Source organism: Cydia fagiglandana, chromosome 24, assembly GCF_963556715.1.
Source record: "Cydia fagiglandana chromosome 24, ilCydFagi1.1, whole genome shotgun sequence".
Classification (NCBI taxonomy): Eukaryota; Metazoa; Arthropoda; class Insecta; order Lepidoptera; family Tortricidae; genus Cydia; species Cydia fagiglandana.
This window is the reverse complement of record NC_085955.1, coordinates 5326637-5346128: the sequence shown is the minus strand read 5'-3', so window position 1 is coordinate 5346128 and position 19492 is coordinate 5326637. Positions and strand designations below refer to the sequence as shown.

The following is a 19492-nucleotide window of genomic DNA, read 5'->3' as shown; positions in this document are numbered from 1 at the left end:
GAAGATCATGTGTAATTTAATAAATACTAGCGAGCCGCCCCGGCTTCGCACGGGTTAACAAATTATTATACACCTAAACCTTTCTCAAAAATGACTCTATTGATAGGTGAAAACCGCATGAAAATCCTTTTAGTAGATTTTGAGTTTATCGCGAACAAACATACTAACAGACAGACGCGGCGGGGGACTTTATTTTACAAGGTGTAGTGATGTAATGACCAGTCTGGTCTAGTGGGTAGTGACCCTATCTATTAAGCCGATGGCTCTGAATTCCGGTAAGGGCATTAATTTCTGTAATAAGCAGTAATTTTCGGTCTAAGAGTTGCGGTATACGTACTTTTCTAACCGACAAACGGAGCGGCAACTGACATTCACGGTCCTTCACCATTCCTTCAAATACTTTAAAAGTTTTCGACTAAGAATAAATAAATAAATAGGCCAAAGGTATGGCGCCATTGCTTGAAAAGATGGCATACCTTTGATCTATCCTCGAGTAGATGGCGATACTTTTAGACATTTAACAAATTTAACACATATCAGTGAAAGAATAAGCGTTAATGGCGTTCTAAAAGTTATAATCATTTGTGTCGAAAGAAGGCAATAAATGTACTGACTACATAATTTACTTTGAAAATATTCCTTTAGTCTAAATTCTCTTTGATTACGGCGTGAACATTCACCGCTCTTTGAAATGCAACCCCGGAAACCTAGAAAACGACTCCTAAGTAGGTCTAACAGAAATGTCAGCCATTTAGAGTACCTGTTCGGGGTGGTCGGGGGCGTTGTGCGGCGCGCGCGCGGGCGCGGCGGGGTAGTGCGCGGGCGCGCACAACTCGCGCGAGGGCAGCAGCGCTAGCTCCAGGCGCTGCTGCTTGCGGTCCAGGAGCTGCACCCATACACTGTAGAGACAAATTTATTCATAAATTGTTAAATATTTTTCATTACACTCGCTCAGTAAATGTGGAATTGCACGCAGATTTAGCGGGAGTTATAGAAAAACACCTCTGGAGTTGCAGGCGTCCATAGACTACGGTGACTGCTTACCGTCCGGCGGTAAAAAGCGTTCTCCCTAGGGAGTTATGAAGTAAGTTTCTAGTGCCGTAATTAACAGTTTTTTGTCTTCTTTATACAAATTTTTTGTATCGCAAGTGTGATGAAAAACATTGTGTGTAACTCGGGGCGTAATAATATTTCAAACTCGAGTCTATAAATCGCTCCAGCAAGCCGTCGCGATTTAACTTACTCTCGTTTGCAATATTTAACTTACGCCCCATGTTGCACAATGTACTATTATATGTGACGTTATCGACACGTAAGCGCCATCGACAATAAGGTCCCTTTTCATAAATAATGCCCCATGTTTTTCGAGCAAAGTTCGGTCTCCCAGGTGCTTTACTTTATTCATACATTTAAACTGTGTGACGTTTTATGTATGAGCCAATATTAAAATAAACGCAACTTAAATTACATTAAAATAAAAAATAATGTGAGAAACAAGGTATATAATTACAAATATTGACAGTATATTGGTAATGATAGAAAACTCGTATGAAAATCGCTTCGTGCGATACTTACACGTACGTGAAAAAATGTCATACGAGAGCGAGTTTGACGAGTCGAGAAATCGTAAGCAAATTTCTTCCTATACTGCAAAACGTAATTCAAGACGAAAAAAAGTAAGACAATGTTGCCACTTTTTACTAGCGCGTCTTGTATTTATGTAAAAATAATTTTAATAAAAGTACTTTTTCAAATCGTAGGTGTAAAATTACTAATAAATAAATTATCTTAGCGTGATTATTTATCAAAAGGAATTTACTATTTTACAAACAAATTATTGCAGTGGCAACATTGTCTTCATTTTTTTGGTCTTGAATTACGTTTTGCAGTTTAGAATGCTACTCCTCGCGTAAACTATTTCGCCTGGCGATAATCTCCGTACGAGTATCGAATGACGTAATCGTAGGCGAGTTTATTCTAGCATGAATTTAAAAAAAATTATACGATACTCGCCTGGCCCCGTAGACAACATGCCAATCGCTAACGCTTCGTAGCGAACGAAACGCAACTGTCACTGTCACATTAATATGGAAGAGTGGTAAAGAGACACAAAGCGATTCTATAGCCCCCTCCAGACTATGCGCGTGAATCGCGGGCGAAGCCGCGAACGCGAGTGTGGAGTCGATTTCGCTGTCTGCGAAAATCGGCGCCACACTTGCGTTCGCGGCTTCGCGCCGCGATTCGCGCACGAGTGTGGAGGAGGCTTATGGCGAAGCGCAAGCGATCGTCGCCTTGGCTAGGCCGCCTGACTATTGCATACAATTTCTCACCCCAAAACGTGCGAGAAACTCGCACCATGTAAGTGGGCCTTAACCGATTCGTACCGTGTTCCATTTTCGAAAACTTTTGGCTGTGGCGCGGAGCAATCATTTCAGGACACGGCAGCCATGCCATGCGCCATAGAATATGATGACACTCCTCCCGTGTCATACGCCACACGTAAAAAACATTGATGAACACGGCAGGCGTGTCATCAGCCCCGATTCGGTTAAGGGTCTAGGTTTTCATCGATTTTTGACAAGTTTTGAATCGTATCTCCTTTTTTTTGCACTACAGATAGAATTATAAGACAAACGGTTATCGGTTCTTCAATCTTTTATCTCCAGTTTTGTCCACCGGATTTTGAAAGAAATGAATACATATGTTTTTATGAGTTCCTAAACATTGTCTAAAAAAACAATTTTCTTGTATTTAGTTTGCTGTGAAGAATCTTACATGTACAAAATCTACATATTTGGGTTCGTCTTTGACGTCTCGTAAAACGTGTCCAGGGTTTTAATTTTAAACTAATTAACACAAAAGTTATGGCAAGGTAAACAGTTCATTAGCCTACAATTGTTCAACTTTGATGCCAAATATCTCGAAGACAATGAACTTTGAAGTAAACTTGGGATACTATATTGCTTAAAGCCGTTGCTGTTAATATAATAAGCTACAAAAAATATTAGAAAACAAAGGGATTCTGATAGAAGGTACGCCAATGACCTATAGTTCGTTTTTTTTAGCATTAGAAATAAGGTAAACAATCCTGATGTGTCTTTTAATTGAAAAACCCATTTTAAAAATAAGTTACGGCAAATATGTAACAATTATGAATGTGATTCGATCATTTATATTCTCCTGCTTTCATAAGTAATAGTTACCGATTTTTAAAAAGCGTTTTTCAATTAAAAGACATGTCAAGATCGCTTATCTTCTTTCAAGTTCTTTCTAATGCTAAAAAAATGAACTAGGGGTCATCCATTAATTACATCACACGTTTAGGGGTAGGGAGGGGGTCAAGAAAATGTGACATATTGTGACATGGGGGAGGGGGGAGACACAAACTTTGTGACGTCACTTTAACTTCATCAGTAACCGAAAATTTATTTAAATTATTTTATTCGCTGTACATTGAAACAACAAGTTTTTAAAACGATAATCGTTTTTATTCGTTTAATTTTCTTTCCTAAGCAGTTTTGGATTATAAAATTACTAATATTTATATCGTCAAAAATATTTTGATAAAATATTAATAATACTTAGGTACTTACTTAATTCGATTTCGCGATTTCGTAGAAAAAATGTGACGTCACACTAGGGGGGAGGGGTTTGCCAAATGTGACCAAGTGTGACAAGGAGGGGGGGAGGGGTCAAAAAACCTAGAAATTCGTGTGACGTAATTAATGGATGACCCCCTATAGGTAGCCCCTTAACTTACTAGTTTCCACAGGGGGTCCAGCCGACGCGAGCCAAATATTCGAACCAGGGGAAGGTCTCCTTCAACGACTGCCGGAGATCGAACCACCGGATATCCGTCACCTCTACCGCATCGTTCGTGTTTTCTGACGCTGTAAAAAAAGTTTTGTATGAATAAGTTGCCTAATAATGATGAAGCGCTGGTGGCCTAGCGGTAAGAGCGTGCGACTTGCAATCCGGAGGTCGCGGGTTCAAACCCCGGCTCGTACCAATGAGTTTTTCGGAACTTATGTACGAAATATCATTTGATATTTACTAGTCGGTTTACGGTGAAGGAAAACATCGTGAGGTAACCGGACTAATCCCAATAAGGCCTAGTTTCCCCTCTGGGTTGGAAGGTCAGATAGCAGTCGCTTTCGTAAACACTAGTGCCTACGTCAAATCATGGGATTAGTTGTCAAGCGGACCCCAGGCTCCCATGAGCCGTGGCAAAATGCGATGCAGAAGACGAATAACGCGAGGAAGAAGAAGAAGTTGCCTATTGATGATAACAGTATCTTATACCTTTAAACAAGGAGTTACATATTTATATATTTTGGGTATCTCGGCAACGGCTCGGGGGCGAAAAATCGATTTAGCTAGGTCTTATCTCTGGGAAAACGCGGATTTTTTTGAGTTTTTACATGTTTTCCGAGCTAATCAGCTTTTTTTGACCTAAGGAACAATCGTGCCCAACAGCATCGCCTGAGAAAAAAACGCATACTTTTTGCACTTATTTACCCCAGTAGTTTTAATTTCTTTTTTCAAAATGTCGGAACTGGGGGCAGGCGTGGCTCACTCCGCGATTTCAGCGTACTTTGCTACAGGTAACTAAAACTCCATCCGTTCGACCCCAATTTTGGGGGTTTGCCATAAGCCGCGCGTGGCGCTGTCGCCACCTAGCGGCCATATCTGTGCTGATCGTGACAGACGCGTTTTAGAGAGTGAGTCTTCTGTACCTAGTACTATTATTTATTCTGTGCTGGGGGCTTCGCGACATCTACAATCATAGGGCCACCAGTTATACTTCCAACCTCAATTTCCTACAACTATGTAGGTGGTGTGCTGACGTGCCCAAAACGCGCTCGAGTATTTAGCAAGAAGATAGGGTACGTGAGCCACCTAAGAGCGCATCAGAGAGTGGATCAGCTACACTCTAATAACACGAGCTAAAAATTGCCTAGTCCAGGGCACACAGTCGCTGGGGCCGAAATCGGTCAGGAGAGCATCATCATCATTTCAGTTATACTTACATTGAGAATCAGAGTTTCCCTCGTAGTAATAATCGAGGACGGTGGGAGAAGCCTTCTGCAGCTTGAACGTCACCAGGCGCAATATTGACTTGGCGTTTGGCGTGCCCGCTCTTGGGAACCTGATAAAATACCATACAATAGGGATGATGACACATGTTGAATTTTATAACAAAATCTAGTAAAATAGATAGCAAATGAGTAATTTATCACAATATTAAATTAAAATGGATATTAAATTAAAATATGGAAATAATACAAAAATATGGGTTTTTTTTTAACTTCCAATAAGGAAATTAATAAGGATACCATTCGATTCCTTACATTTTATACAAAAAAATATTGTATGGCAACTATATGCATAAACGCAATATTCCACCGACAAAAACGCAATTTTCATGTTTTGTTCATACTTCAAGATGGAGTCTCAGTGACCGTGACGTCACGTTCACTTATAGTTTTGCTAGGAGCGTTTCGCGAGTGAAGTACGACTGTGTGACTTTGACTATCATTTCTGACTTGTATTGCTTTAATGCAATAGGTCCCATATAGACTTTTCATCATAAAAACAAGCCTGATCGATTTATACCATAAATGAAAATTAGTCGTCTAGCCTATATTGACATGTATGACAGATACACAAAGGTGAAATAAGTTTTTGGCAAAAATTTCAATTCAGGTACAAGTTTTTATCACTGACTGAACTTTTCTTTCTGCAGGCAACTAATCATCGTCACTCAATCATCGAGGACAATTCTAAAAACCCCAAACACAATTAGGTTGCGTTGTTTCATCACAGAGTTCCTATGGCCACCTCCAATCATCAGATCACCTAGGCAAATTTTCAGTTCGGGAAGTAGGTCTTTAGCTTCCAAGATTTGGCCCACTCTAACAAACTTACATACCAACAGGGCAAGTTAAATAAAAGCTTGTAAAAATAGTGATGATTTGCTTTAAGCCATAATCGGTATCGTAGTTTGATTTAATTAGGCATAGAAAGAAAAAAATTGACCCGAAATAATGTCTGAAACGGTACGCCTATTTGAGCGACCAGCCATATAAAAAAATCTATTTTTTAGAATACAATATCGATACGGAATACAATACCGACAGATTATCACTGTTTTTGTTACACCTGACCAGCTAGCATGAGTTGAGTTCTCGCGCGCGACTCCATACATCTAGCACGACTTCAAGTATGGACTGGCGCGCGAGAAAGCAACTCATGCTAGACGGTAAGATATTATATAATATATAAACCAGGTATATTTCCTAAATTGGAGAATACCTAATACATACAGGATGTTTGGTACATCGTTTTCCAAATTAAAACGGCAGGTAGCTTGAGTCATTTGCTATCTTCTCATGCCTAGAAAAACAAAATTGGCCATGGTTTTTTTAATACTACGCAAGTAAAAATTAGAAATTTATAAAAAACTGACATAGAAGTAAAAAAAAAATTTGTAAGAAATTAAAAATTTCTAGGCTTGAGAAGATAGCAAATGACTCAACCTATCTGCCGTTTTAATTTGGCAAACGATCTACCCAAACACCCTGTATTTGCAGCTTTGTATCTTACCTGAATTCTTCTACATCCCCGCTACTGGACTGGGACGAAGGGAAACTGAATATCTTCACATTACTCTCATCTACCTCTTCATACACTATCCTGAACACGTCATCTGAAACAAAATGAAATATAGTTATTTACGATAAAAGTGCGGAAAAGAGGAAATTCGACACGAGTTGCGAATTACCTATTGGCGCCTGTATCGTACAACGTTTTACAGTACATATGGCCCTTTAAACTTTTGACATCGCACGGAAAGTGCTATTTTATGCACTAGTGCGAGAAAATAGGACCTTATGTACTGTAAAATTAGTTACCATGGATTACCAAAATGCGTTAAATAATACAAATAAATAAGTTTTATGCAAAAATTTCATTTTTGTACAAGCTTTTATCGCCGACTGTACTTTTTTTCTCCACAGGCAACTAATACTCATCGAGACAATTCTAAAAACCCCAAACACAATTAGGTTTCGTTGTTTTATCACAGAGTTCCTATGGCCACCTCCGGTCTCCATCATCAGATCAGCTCGATGACACCATAATATTGCATTGTCACCCGACTTACGTATGTATGCAAAATTTCAGCTCAATCGGACACCGGGAAGTGGATCAAATTTAACTTGCAAGATTTGATTACAGACAGACAGACAGACAGACAACGGTCAGGTGAAACTAAATAAAAGCTTGTAATAATAAGGCAGCCACAAAACTGGAGTATTTTTGAAACCACAACGTTGACAGATAATCATACGACCCGACTGATGGAAAGCGATTACCGTAGCTTATGGACGTAATAGTAAAAGCTTTAGCGGCCCACCATACAAGAAAAAAAATCAATAGCATCAGATAATATAATTGAATTTGTATCCTTTTAGAATTGAACGAATCAAAACAAAAGTGTTCCACGAATGACTTTTCAAATTGGTGCCGTGACCAACATACATGTTATATAAATCTGTGCTCACCGTCTGAGCATGGTTGCCACCAGAATCCTGTATACCGGGAGAACTCCTCCTGAGTCACGTAGCACGGCACTCCGGCTTGCCTAGGGTCGTCGCTTAACCTGTGAACATATAAATAATTAATAACATGGTTGGATTTTTGAAGTGAAAACTCCTTTAGCGGCGCTGTGCACTTTTTGTGATGGGGAAAAAATGTTAAACTCGCGACAGGTCACGTGACCGTAAGATTCGTAAGACGTACACGTGACCTGATCGAAAAACTGTTACAATGTCATTGAGTTTTCACTTCTGCCGGCACTCCCGGAGTGCAACCCGTTGGTTTTTTAAATAAACATTAATATTTCAATAGCACATGATATGTGTGTGTATATGTGTGTACGTTAAAAAAAATCAAAATTTAAACTGTTAATAAGAAAGTTTACAAACGAAACTCTTATTATTGTTTAGATTTTAATTGAGTTGTATCCAAGTAGATTTTACACGTCAAAATGTGCTCAAAAATGCAATCAAGGACTGAAGTAAGGTCCTACCTAGCGCTGTCGGTGCTAGCGTAGGTGAGTCTTTGTGGGCGGAGACCAGGGCCCGCGAGCCAGATATCACCGCGCGCGGCGTGCGCCACGAGCGCCGGGCTGCGCGGGCACATGGCCGGGGTGAGAGGGGCTCCGCTGCCGAGGTGGAGCGCCCGAGGTACCAGTGGAGGCGTCTGGAAACACACGAGGTTTTAGCTTTATTTGACAGGTCGCTGGCCCAATATTACAGGGTTCTATGTTTCACTTTTATCGAATTGAAATTTGAATATTGTCATAGTGACATTAACCCCTCGAACACCAGTGTCAAAAATTTGCTACTGAATTAATAACCAAATTATTAATTTTATTACAGTCCAAATTGTCTGGGACGTATACGGGACAAGGCAGTTGAGGGGTTAAGTCGAATTTAAACTATCTACTACTATTTTCAATGTAACATAGAACCCTGTAATATTGGGCCAGCGAGGTATAAAAAGGCCATAAGATATTACTAGCAATTAGCGACCCGCCCCACCTTCGCTCGGGTGCTTAAACGAATTTGCACAAAACCTTAACAAATAATACACCTAAACCTTCCTCAAGAATCCCTCTACTGATAGCTGAAACCGCATGAAAATCCGTCCAATAGTTCTTGAGTTTATCGGGAACATACAGACGTGGAGGGGACCTTATTTAAAAAAATTAAGATGTAGCGATCTCAATAAAATTTAACTGGGGTATTTTAGACGACTACTCTGCACTTATTCACCTTGCATCGCGATACGGCACGCTACTTTGGGGTATTTCCTTACAAAACTACTTGAGGATAAAATTACTGTAAACACTTTTACGTTTCACCCGAATATGGAATAGAATAGAAAAACATTTATTTATGACAAACAAAGACAGATGACAAAAACATGTTGACAAATATACAATGTATAACATTTAGTGCAAAATGCCATAAAAGGGTCACAACTCAGCATGTTCTTCCGTTGTGACCCAGGCGTACGCCGTTCGACGACGAGACAGTTATGCTTTAATTAAAAACTAGAACTATACCTAACACATAAAATTGAAAAGAAAACTACGCACGCAATGGCACCCTATTCTGGGGTATTTTCTTACAAAACCGAGACTGACCTGGTTACCCTCGCCTTCATCACACACAAACAGTGATGAGGAGCAGGGGAACAGCACCCGCCCGCTAGAATGGAGCTCGTAGGAGGCGATACCCCAGGCCGCTACACGTTGCCGCTCCCACAATAGCTGTTCTTCTCTAGACCATTTGGTCAAGTTCTTAACTAGGACTCTTAAGAGGCGATTTTATGTGACACAATAAACTATTTACCAGTTTTACATGTAAACTCCTACTCTGCAGTCCTTCACCTTACATCACGATACGGCACGCTACTTTGGGGTATTACCTTACAAAACTACTTGAGGTTAAAGTTACTGTAAACACATTTACGTTTCACCCAAATATGGCACGCTATCCTGGGGTATTTTCTTACAAAACTGAGACTGACCTGGTTTCCTTCCCCTTCATCACAAACAAAAAGCGACGAAGAGCAAGGGAACAGCACCCGCCCGCTAGAATGGAGCTCGTAGGAGGCGATACCGCAGGCCGCTACACGTTGACGCTCCCATAACAGCTGTTCCTCTCTGGACCATTTCCCTGAGTTTACTCCTAGTGCGACATTGGACTCGATGAGTGGCTTCCATTCCAATCTGAAAAGTAAATACTTAAGGTTACATAATCGTCATTTATTAATCGTCTTTCTCTTTCAAGACAGCGGGTTGCTGGGAAGCCGATGTGAAGCGCTTCACATGCGATTTAGGATGTCGACACAGACAGAACGGGGAATGACCCTGCTCCATTCCTTGTGCAAAGGCTGTCCGTGGTAATCCAGCGTGGAAATGTGAGCATCATGGCCACCTTTGCACCGAGAACGGCAGGGAGCGGTTTGTCTTTTAAAATTTATAGTTTAAATTTCAATTTGTAAGTTTTAGTTGTAATTAAATTTGTAAGTTTTAGTTGTAATTAAATTTGTAAGTTTTAGTTGTAATTAAATTTCTAATTTGTATCCTTTTTTTAGTTTTACCAAATAAATATAATTTCTTAAGTAGGTAGTGTGGACAGGGCGAAGTGGAGAAGGTTAAGCAGGAAAGTGACCCCACCACCATGTGGGATGGATAGCTAGGAAGAGAGAGAGAAGTAGGTAGTGTAGTGGGTTTCAAATCAAACATCGCAAATTCGAGCCCTGGTTCATACCAATAACGTTTCTCGTAACATAACATTGTGGAAAGGCTAATTGTTGTTATGTTGGTACATGTCATTGTACACTCGCCATCAGATATATCGGAGCAGCCAAGGTGTTCACAAATATCTGAACACGCCTCTATTGTCAAGGCATTAGAGTGCGCGTTCAGATATTGTGAACACCTTGGCCGCTCCGATATATCTGATGGCGACTGTACCTGAAGGTTGTGTGAAAGTGATAATACTTGATAAGTTTATTTCTTATCATTCTGTACTGTACCTCTGATCGTATAGGAATAATAGTTATTTGTTTTACAAGGGGGCAAGTTGTTGCTTGACCCCTAAGGCGGTCGTCACACTGCTCCGCATCTCGCAGCGGCGTCCGTTGATGCGTTTTTTAACTTTGTATGTAGAATCTTGATTTTGTATAGAAAAAACGCATGGTACGACACACTGGCTCCGCGTCGACGCACGGAGGAGCGAGACGCACGGCGACTCGCGCGCTCGGACGGAGACGCGGTGCGTGCCGCAGGGTATGTCACACCGAGCTCCGCAGTGCCGTACGGATTTTAGTGCAAGAAGGACGTAGATGCAATGGATATCGAGTATATCGACGTCGATAGGTTTATTTTTGAAATTGAAAGCCGTCCAGCAATTTGGAATATTAAATTGCGACGAATATTTTGCTTAGCAAATAATCAAATGACGAGGTTGAGATACGGGTGCATAAAATATTTTTTTCTTCGTGTTGCCTTAAATCTTGGTAATCTCTAGCAAAAGACCCATTTATAGGTCTAGTTTGTAAATAGGGATGTACCCATGCAGTGTCTTCTGCGTTTTATGACTCGATTGTACAAAAAACAAACTGAATGTATTACCGCAGCGTCCTGAATAAGTTCCGTTTCCATTTTATCGACAAATAGGAACTGTTTCCACCTTAACGTTCGAATGTGAAATGAACGCGAGACGGAAGTAACGCGGTAGACATGCGCGAAACAGTGCTTCGAAAAGTGATGCTATATCACATCACTTTTCCGAACACGTAATGGTACACTGAGATATCACATCACTCATCACTCGAAACTAGTGTCCGACCGAAACATGTTTTTTGCCGAAACCGAAACCGAAACCGAATGTTCGGCTTTGGCTCTAGTTTCGGCAGAAACCGAAACCGAAACCGAAACTTTTGTAGATTTGTTAAAATCGTTGAAAAAATGTCATAAAACCCCTTTTATACTCATATTATGGGGCTGTCAACACCCAATATCCTTGAGACCTTTTCCAGCAGCTTTTTAAGACCAAGATAATTCTGCAAAGATTTTGATAACACACGCAGTGCAAGTGTTATTTTAAACGTCAAAACTTCTACGAAATTATGACGTATAAATAACATTTGCCCTAGTTGCACTGCGTATGCTATCAAAATCATTGCAGAATTTTCTTGGTCTAACTCTATTCATTCACCAGTCAAGCTAACATGTAGACACAGGGTCAACCAAAAAACCAACCAAAAACGCGAGCGCGAAATTTTTTGTTGACAATATTGCAAGTCCGGGTACCAATCTTCACCTAGGCCTAAAAGTCCGAAGTGCCCCAGTGAGGCGAACTTTCATGCGGAGTCAAAGCCGTGCTTCAGGCTTCAGGATAAGTAGTTGAGCACAGACTCCAACCAATGTCCATTGTATTAAAAAGCGAGACCGGAGGCCGAGCATGGCGCAGCGAGGCCAAAGGCTAAGCTGAAGTAGAGGACATGAGGAACACAAACCAATAGTAAATTGAGGTAAAATCACTCATTCACTCCGAAACAATTAGACAGTGTGTGCGTTATAGGTATTGACAGCCTCTTAAAACTGCGTCGACCGTCCAGTGGCGCCCTCATTAGTGGAATTGTGTTTTATAATAAATAAACCAGTTAATTTCTGTACCTATACATGAATCAGTATAATATGTAGGTATTAATATTGTTGTCCTACTTATTCCCCAACTTTTGGTCTTATTCCGAAGTACCATTTCGTAAGTTTCGGCCCGGCCGAAAGGTTCGGCCGTTTTTTGGCCGAAACCGAAACTCCAGCCGAAACATGATTTTTTGGCCGAAACTGGCCGAAACCGAAACCGAAACCGAACCTTCGGTCGGACACTACTCGAAACATGACCCGAACGTGAAACAGCGCTCGGGCGCGCGCGAGATGGCCATATTACAGCTATCTCTTACAGCGCATACAGCACTCTAGTGATTCTAGGGCGTCTCGGATCCGTATCGGCGATCGATCTATTTATTACGCGTTGCGTTTTGTCACCTTTATGTGAAAGATTTTTTGTTAGTTCTTATAAATTATAAAATAATGTAATTATGTAATATGTATGTAAGTTTCGGAGGTAGATAATTGCCTATGGAGCTTCCCGATATGGCGAGTATTCTATAACAATGTGTACATTTTGCTCGCTTTGGTTCTGTCTCCGTAAAGTAGTTCGTTTATAGCCATTTTTTTTAAATAGGTCAATCAAGTTAAAGTCACCAATAGTCCGTAAAAAAGCGATTACTCACCAGCACTGATACATTATCACAATATTGCCACAACGAAACTATTATTTAGGTACACTTTTCACAATTTAATTTAACTATACTCGTATTTGCAATTTAGTTCAATCAGTCTTTATAAACAACTCGAATTTCTACAGTCAGTCTCGATATGCACTAATTCACAATTAAATTAAAGGATAAACAAGTATTAACTCGTACTTAGTTTGCCGCGAACCGCGAAAGTCAAGCAAACTATCAAACATTTCACAACAATAATAATAAACGGTTTTCGTCAAATTCAAAATCGCAAATAAATTACTCCATTTGACCGCGTCCTTCTTGTATTATAAAAACATTTTAAGCTCTACGCGGACCCATTAGAGTTTTAAATCTATTGCAGAAAATCATATTCGTAAAAATATTAGTGAGTGACAACTTAAACCGCGGCGATCGGCCGAGCGGACCTATCCGAATGGTTCCGAAGATAGCCGAAAGCATCGCAGAGCGAGAGCGAGCGAGCACTGACTGCGAGTGCGAGCGAGATAACAAAGCAATGATGGCATGGCATGGCGAACAAACATGACACTATCACAAGTGACATTACCCATTACGAGCTCCGTGCGTAGACTTGAACTGACCGTTCATATCGGCGAGTCAATGTATTTGGAATTGAATCCATTTCGCGCGCTTCGGCCGATCGTTGGCGCTCGCGCGCTCGGTGCGGCTCGCGTGATGCGTGATGATTGAAGTACTGGTTGATTTCGCGGAGAGATACGTAATGCCATAGCACGTGTTCGAGAGATATTTCATTTGTGATATTACGAGCATTACTTACACATGTCTATAACGCGGGACGTCGCGCATCGCAGCTCCGGACGGAGATGCGGAGAAAACTCGGACGTTGGTGCGTTGTCCCCGCATGCGAGTCCGTTGCTCCGCGTCTCGCAACGAGACGCGGCGGCAGTGTGACAACCGCCTAACGCTTATATTGATGCACACGTATTCATAAAGTGGAATCGTGAGCGTATTGAGGGTTTCAAGGCACACTTTCCAAACTTTTCTACCAAGTGAATCAGCAAAGAGAACTAACCGTAAATCATTACAAATTCAATTTAAATTAACGTTATTAAATATTTATCATTCAAATCATTACTTAAAAGTTAATTCTACCAACCAACATGAAGGAACAAGTCAAAATTTACATCAGGTTATTTTGCCACTCATGTGTATAAAACGTAACTTTCTCATATAACTGAAATAATATGCTAAAATTACGCAAACCTTATCTATGAATATAACTGATATTTACTAAGCAACAAGATATAAACAGGATAGTACAGTACTTTTTTTTGCTAATCAAAACTGACCCTTATTAACAAATCAGATTACAAGATGGCCGCAAGGTGGGTAAGGTCAATGACCTGATAATGTTCGTGTAACATGTATGTTTATATTGTTTATAAATACATGATGCCAGAGTTTCGTTAAGACTTGTTTTTTGTTCTGAGTAATTAGTAGAAACAAATAAATAAATAAATAAATATAGTTTCATAGAAGTTTGACTTTTATAATAACACTTGCACTGGATGGGCTATCAAAATCTCCGCAGACTTTTCTTGGTCTAACAATAACAATGTCTAAGCAAGTAAGCACACTTATTATGTAAAAAGTTGCATCACAAAATGGCACATATAAATATGTTAATATCACTTTCTTTCTTTTGTGTTGAGAGTAATGCAGGCAATTTGAAATTCAAAACAGACAATTACAAACATAATTGTTAATTTGGTATTGTTTTATAGTGGTAGCCGTTAATATTAGCGAAGTAACCTAATTAATTAGGTGTACTGAGGTACAAAGTTGCGGAAAGTGTGAAAATAGTTGGAAGAGATCACTTCCCAGCAATAAGGCACTGGTCCCACCACGAGCTAGTAAGCTATGAGCTATAGGCTATAAACACGAACAAAAGATAAGCACTCCCGTGTAAATAAAAGAGACACGCGATATTTATAGTTATTTATAGCTCACCCGCTGGGCGAGTAACTATAAATATCGCCGTGTCTCTATTAATTACACGGGAGTGCTAATCTTTTGTTCGTGTTTATAACCGATAGCTCATAGCTTACTAGCTCGCGGTGGGACCAGTGCCTAAGACAGCCCATTGTTTTAGCTCTAACCTTAAGATGAAAGATTTACTTTTTTTAGTTATTTGAGGTGTGCAATACTGCCCTGCTAAGCCAAAGAGCGCTATTAATTAAAACCAAAATATTACTTTGCTAATCCGCGTAAAAGATAACGCAAAAAATACGCAAGTAAGTATAACGGGTTAGCACTGATTTACTAGCACATTATCTTTTATGCGGATTAGCAAAGTAATATTTTGGTTTTAATTAATATGGATTTCCGCAAAGTAACACCTGATTCTATTCACTAAAGAGCCCTATCTCAAAAGAAAATTCATTGCTACCTTATACTTTAGTTTCTATTATACTGAGAATTTCATTTTCAAAATCATTTGTTTTTGAGATAGTGCTGTTCGGCTTAGGAGGGCAGAATAATGAGTAAGAATGTACGTTTATGTTATATTTATGACATCAGACAGGTCCACAGAGAGCGAGCATGCGTGCGAGGCCATTTCCTCGTGCACAAAATGGCCAGTGTAGATGTGCCTCAGCCAAGGCTGTGCGCGAGGCACGTCTGCTCTGACCAATAACCCAGCACACAAAACCTCAATTTAAAAAGGCTCTTATTAGAAAAAAATTGTATATAATACCTGGTATTATTGGCATGAGGAGATGGAGTCACATCAGTGTATAGCAACGTAATCTCCCAACCGTTCTGCGGTGTCCTCAGAAAGTAGATCCTGGTCTTTCCATTACTAAGTTTCCGAAAGGAAATAGCCATAGGGACCATCGTGGAAAGGGAAGACAACTCCTTCCTCAAGTCGTGAACCGCTTGTCTTACTTCCGACCAGGTATATCTTTTAGACGGAACCCTTACAAATTCACCCGCTGCAGCCCCATCCCCAGCTTCTCGCACTTCCATTTTGTCAGTTTCCATAAGAAAATCCAACAAAATATTAATTTATTCACAGCTACAAATCATGATGATATAACAAAAACTCAAACAAAGAAGACTACCACGCTTCCGTGTTGTTGACTTGGTGATAAGTCAATTAAACTAATTTGAAGACTACTTAAACAGCGTAACAGTCATTATAAATAGTAATTAGGTGATAATTGATTAATATTTGTCTAAAATTGAGCCAACACACTCGTTTTTTGACGGCCAAAAATCTTCCGGTGTCTTCAAGTCAAGACAGCCAACTTGAAGAACATTTGACAGTTAATGCGACTTGCCAGCGTAAAAACTTAGTACTCCCCGAATCTTAAGGGAAATTATTTATAAAAGCTAAAATATATCTCATGAAACAGAGTTTTACATCACATGAATAAAGTAAATATGGAATTTTATTCGTCAAAATTTAAAGGTACTAATATTGTGCGGAGTAAGCAACTGTAACAACAACAAAAAAAAGAGGCAACTGTGGATTTGTATTTATGGCACAACCTTTATTTTCTTATATATTTCTTCCTGGCAATTTATTACCCCTGTGAATGTTCAAAAATCACAATTGAATCCATATCAAAGAATATAATACCAAAGAATATAATACTCACTAGGATCCATATTCATTATTTAAATAACCTACGAAATTAATAGTTCACAAAATATTAAGAAGTGGATTTAAATTATACAGTTTTTGATTAATAGCTTGTTACGTCTTTATTTGTTAGAAAGTTAACTTATTTTGTTATTAAGTATTAAAGTTAAGTATCATCATTAATTTTTGAACGAACCTTAATTAATGCATTGACGTTTCATAATTACCCACATCAAAAAACATTTTTTTTTCTTTTACCTTAAAAATTAAACGAAATAATGAATGTTATCATAAATATATTTGTATTATAATATATCAAAATTAAATATCAACATAAATAATGCAGTCAAAAATATTAAATATTGTATTAAAATCGTTTCCGGATGTGACAAAATACTAATAGGACTCAAGTTTTACTGCAGTTCCGGCAACAATTGCCGCCGAACTGTCAAGAGACTCAAGAGAGGAAAACATGTCGTTATAGCTATATGCGGTTGCATATCTTATTTTTTGCGTTTACGCTTCCGAAAAAATGGTTTTAATGCCAAAAGTGTTACGGACTTGTGGTTTAATATTGTGTATTTTAATAAACGTGCACGCTTTGGTAAAAACACCAACAAAACCATGGATAGTGTCGTTTAAAGTGGTAGAAAAATCATGCGTAGAAAACAAATGTAAATATTTATTAAATGTGCGTGGTGGCGAGTTCTTGGGGCATTATTCGTGGAGATTAACCCCTAGTGAAGGCTTGCGAGGCGGCAGCTGTGATGTGATTAGTTCAAATTACGAATTGCGTAAAGTTAAGAGTGAAGAATGGAGAACTGAGGTAGAAGTGACCGTTCCTCATGTTGACGGGAAAATATACTTTTGCCTGCATGATTCGGAGGGGAAATTTCGTCCGTTTGGTGGAGAATGGGTGCACCAAGGCACCGAATTGTATTTGGATCCCGAAAGCGACGAGGCGTCGCGCATTGTCGCAATAACGTAAGTTTTTATTCAAAAACATGGTTGAATGACTGTCTGTTAATTCAATTAATCACAGAATATGGTTTTGTAACACTTACGTTCGATAATATTAAAATATTCTTAGGGTTTTTGAAAAGTCTCATCAGTGAAGATATTTTTTTAAAGAAATATTTTCTGCAGTAATCCAATGTATCACCCTCTCTTGTACTCTTTCCCAATCTTAAAGTTTTTCTCATTTACTTTGACTAAACTGAATAGCAATATGATCAGCACTACTAATTTAGGTATTAAGTAGAAAGTATCCATTCTCAAACAGTATTATTATTTGTATATCTTTTCCATATCTCGGGACCATGGGGTCCCGGACCTTTGGGAGGCGTACGTGGGGCCGAAGCCAACAGCGCAGAGGCCCTTTAAGACACTTTAATCTAAAAGCAAGGGATACACATGGCGGATACCATCATGGCGGATACCATCCCCGAACGCACAATGTGATAGCCTCTTTATTTCCATAACTCTTACAAATTATATAATTTCTGTTAAAATATATTTTTATGCTGTAGTTGATTTTCCTCCTTTCATGAGGTATGGATCCCGTTTGGGTAAAGGCCTCCTCCCATTTCTTTCATTAATGTCTGTGTTTGGCATTGTGCATCCAGCCTTTTCCTACAACCTCTACTATGTCATCGGTCCACCGTTTGACTGGTTTGCCAGCTTTCCTCTTTGCTGGTAATGGTCCTTTCCATCTTGTTGTGTTGTCCATCTGTTAGGGCCCCCCCACATCTGGCGTCTTTCGAGCGTCGGCGTCTGTCGGCGTCGGTCCAGCGCTATGGAAAATGACGTCGCTGCGCAGTTGCGTCGACGTTGCGTCGACGTCGTTTAGGCTATGATATAATAGGTACCATAATTTTGATTTTAATCTATTAGGGTCATTTCGTCAGTTCACTGTCCAGTGCCTGTTTCCGTTCACTTGGCATAGTTGCAAATTATACACAATTTTGTAGCAACTGCGCCAAGTGGACGGAAACAGGCATTGGAAGGTGAACTGACGCAGTTACACTATATCGTCTCATTGACTAAATAATGAAATTACATTGTATCAATTACATTACTTCATATACCTAAAACAAAATAAGTTTTTGGCAAAAATTTCATTTTTGGTACAAGCTTTTATCGCTGACTGTACTTTTCTTACGACAGACAACTAATACTCATAGAGACAATTCTAAAAACCCCTAACACAATTAGGTTGCGTTGTTTCATCACAGAGTTCCTATGGCCACCTCCTGTCTCCATCATCAGACCAGCTCGATGGTACCATAATATTGCATTGTCATCTGATTTATACAGGCATGCAAAATTTCAGCTCAATCAGAAACCGGGAAGTAGATCAAATTTAACTTGCAAGATTTGATTACAGACAACAGTCAGGTGAAACTAAATAAATGGTTGTAATAAACATTGTAATTTCAGTCCCTTAAATTACACAATCTAGAGGCCATGGCGACTGTCATTGTCATAGGTCAACCCCGTTAACTTTAACCCTGTTAATAAATCCCGTTAGCTATGTGCCAAAAAAATCCTTTTTATGCCAAAATTGAAATTTTATGCCAGTTTGAAAAAGAGCTGATTCTCTTCAAACTGCTGGAGCAATATAGATCTATCAAACAAAACACGCTTTCACATAAAAAACGCATCAATATCTCATTGTCTCATAGCACTTGTAAACCAATGTCAAGGTCATACTGTGATTAACGGATGTTTTAACCCGCGGTTTACATTCGCGTGCGAGCCATGAGCCGAGCCACGAGATGCGAGTGTAAGCGGCATAGACCAACCCCAAACGGTGGCTCTCGCGTTCGCCTGGCTCGCGTGGAGGAGCGGTTTTTTTGGCACGAGTCAACCGCCTGGAGTTGGTCTGTGGCACGAGTTAAAGGGGCTCGCGACGCGGGACGCGCGCTTGCTGTATACATTCACGCTCGAATGTCATTCTGTTACAAACTTTAT

At 39.6% G+C, this 19492-nt stretch overlaps 2 protein-coding genes across 2 annotated transcripts in view; one reads left to right on the top strand and one right to left on the bottom strand.

The window, feature by feature from the left end:
• The window catches only part of LOC134676201 (dipeptidyl peptidase 9), a 37420-nt gene extending 21224 nt beyond the window's left edge, over nucleotides 1–16196 (bottom strand). The window contains exons 1-8 of the mRNA XM_063534530.1: nucleotides 15629–16196; nucleotides 9601–9802; nucleotides 8093–8265; nucleotides 7566–7663; nucleotides 6607–6709; nucleotides 5031–5149; nucleotides 3761–3890; nucleotides 761–899 (exon numbers count right to left, since the gene is read on the bottom strand). Coding sequence (XP_063390600.1) covers nucleotides 761–899; nucleotides 3761–3890; nucleotides 5031–5149; nucleotides 6607–6709; nucleotides 7566–7663; nucleotides 8093–8265; nucleotides 9601–9802; nucleotides 15629–15915 — 1251 coding nt within the window. The 5' untranslated portion in view covers nucleotides 15916–16196. The remainder of the gene's footprint in view (nucleotides 1–760; nucleotides 900–3760; nucleotides 3891–5030; nucleotides 5150–6606; nucleotides 6710–7565; nucleotides 7664–8092; nucleotides 8266–9600; nucleotides 9803–15628) is intronic.
• A 744-nt stretch (nucleotides 16197–16940) lies between these two features.
• Nucleotides 16941–19492, top strand: part of LOC134676164 (unextended protein) — a 304119-nt gene continuing 301567 nt past the window's right edge. The window contains exon 1 of the mRNA XM_063534448.1: nucleotides 16941–17503. Coding sequence (XP_063390518.1) covers nucleotides 17052–17503 — 452 coding nt within the window. The 5' untranslated portion in view covers nucleotides 16941–17051. The remainder of the gene's footprint in view (nucleotides 17504–19492) is intronic.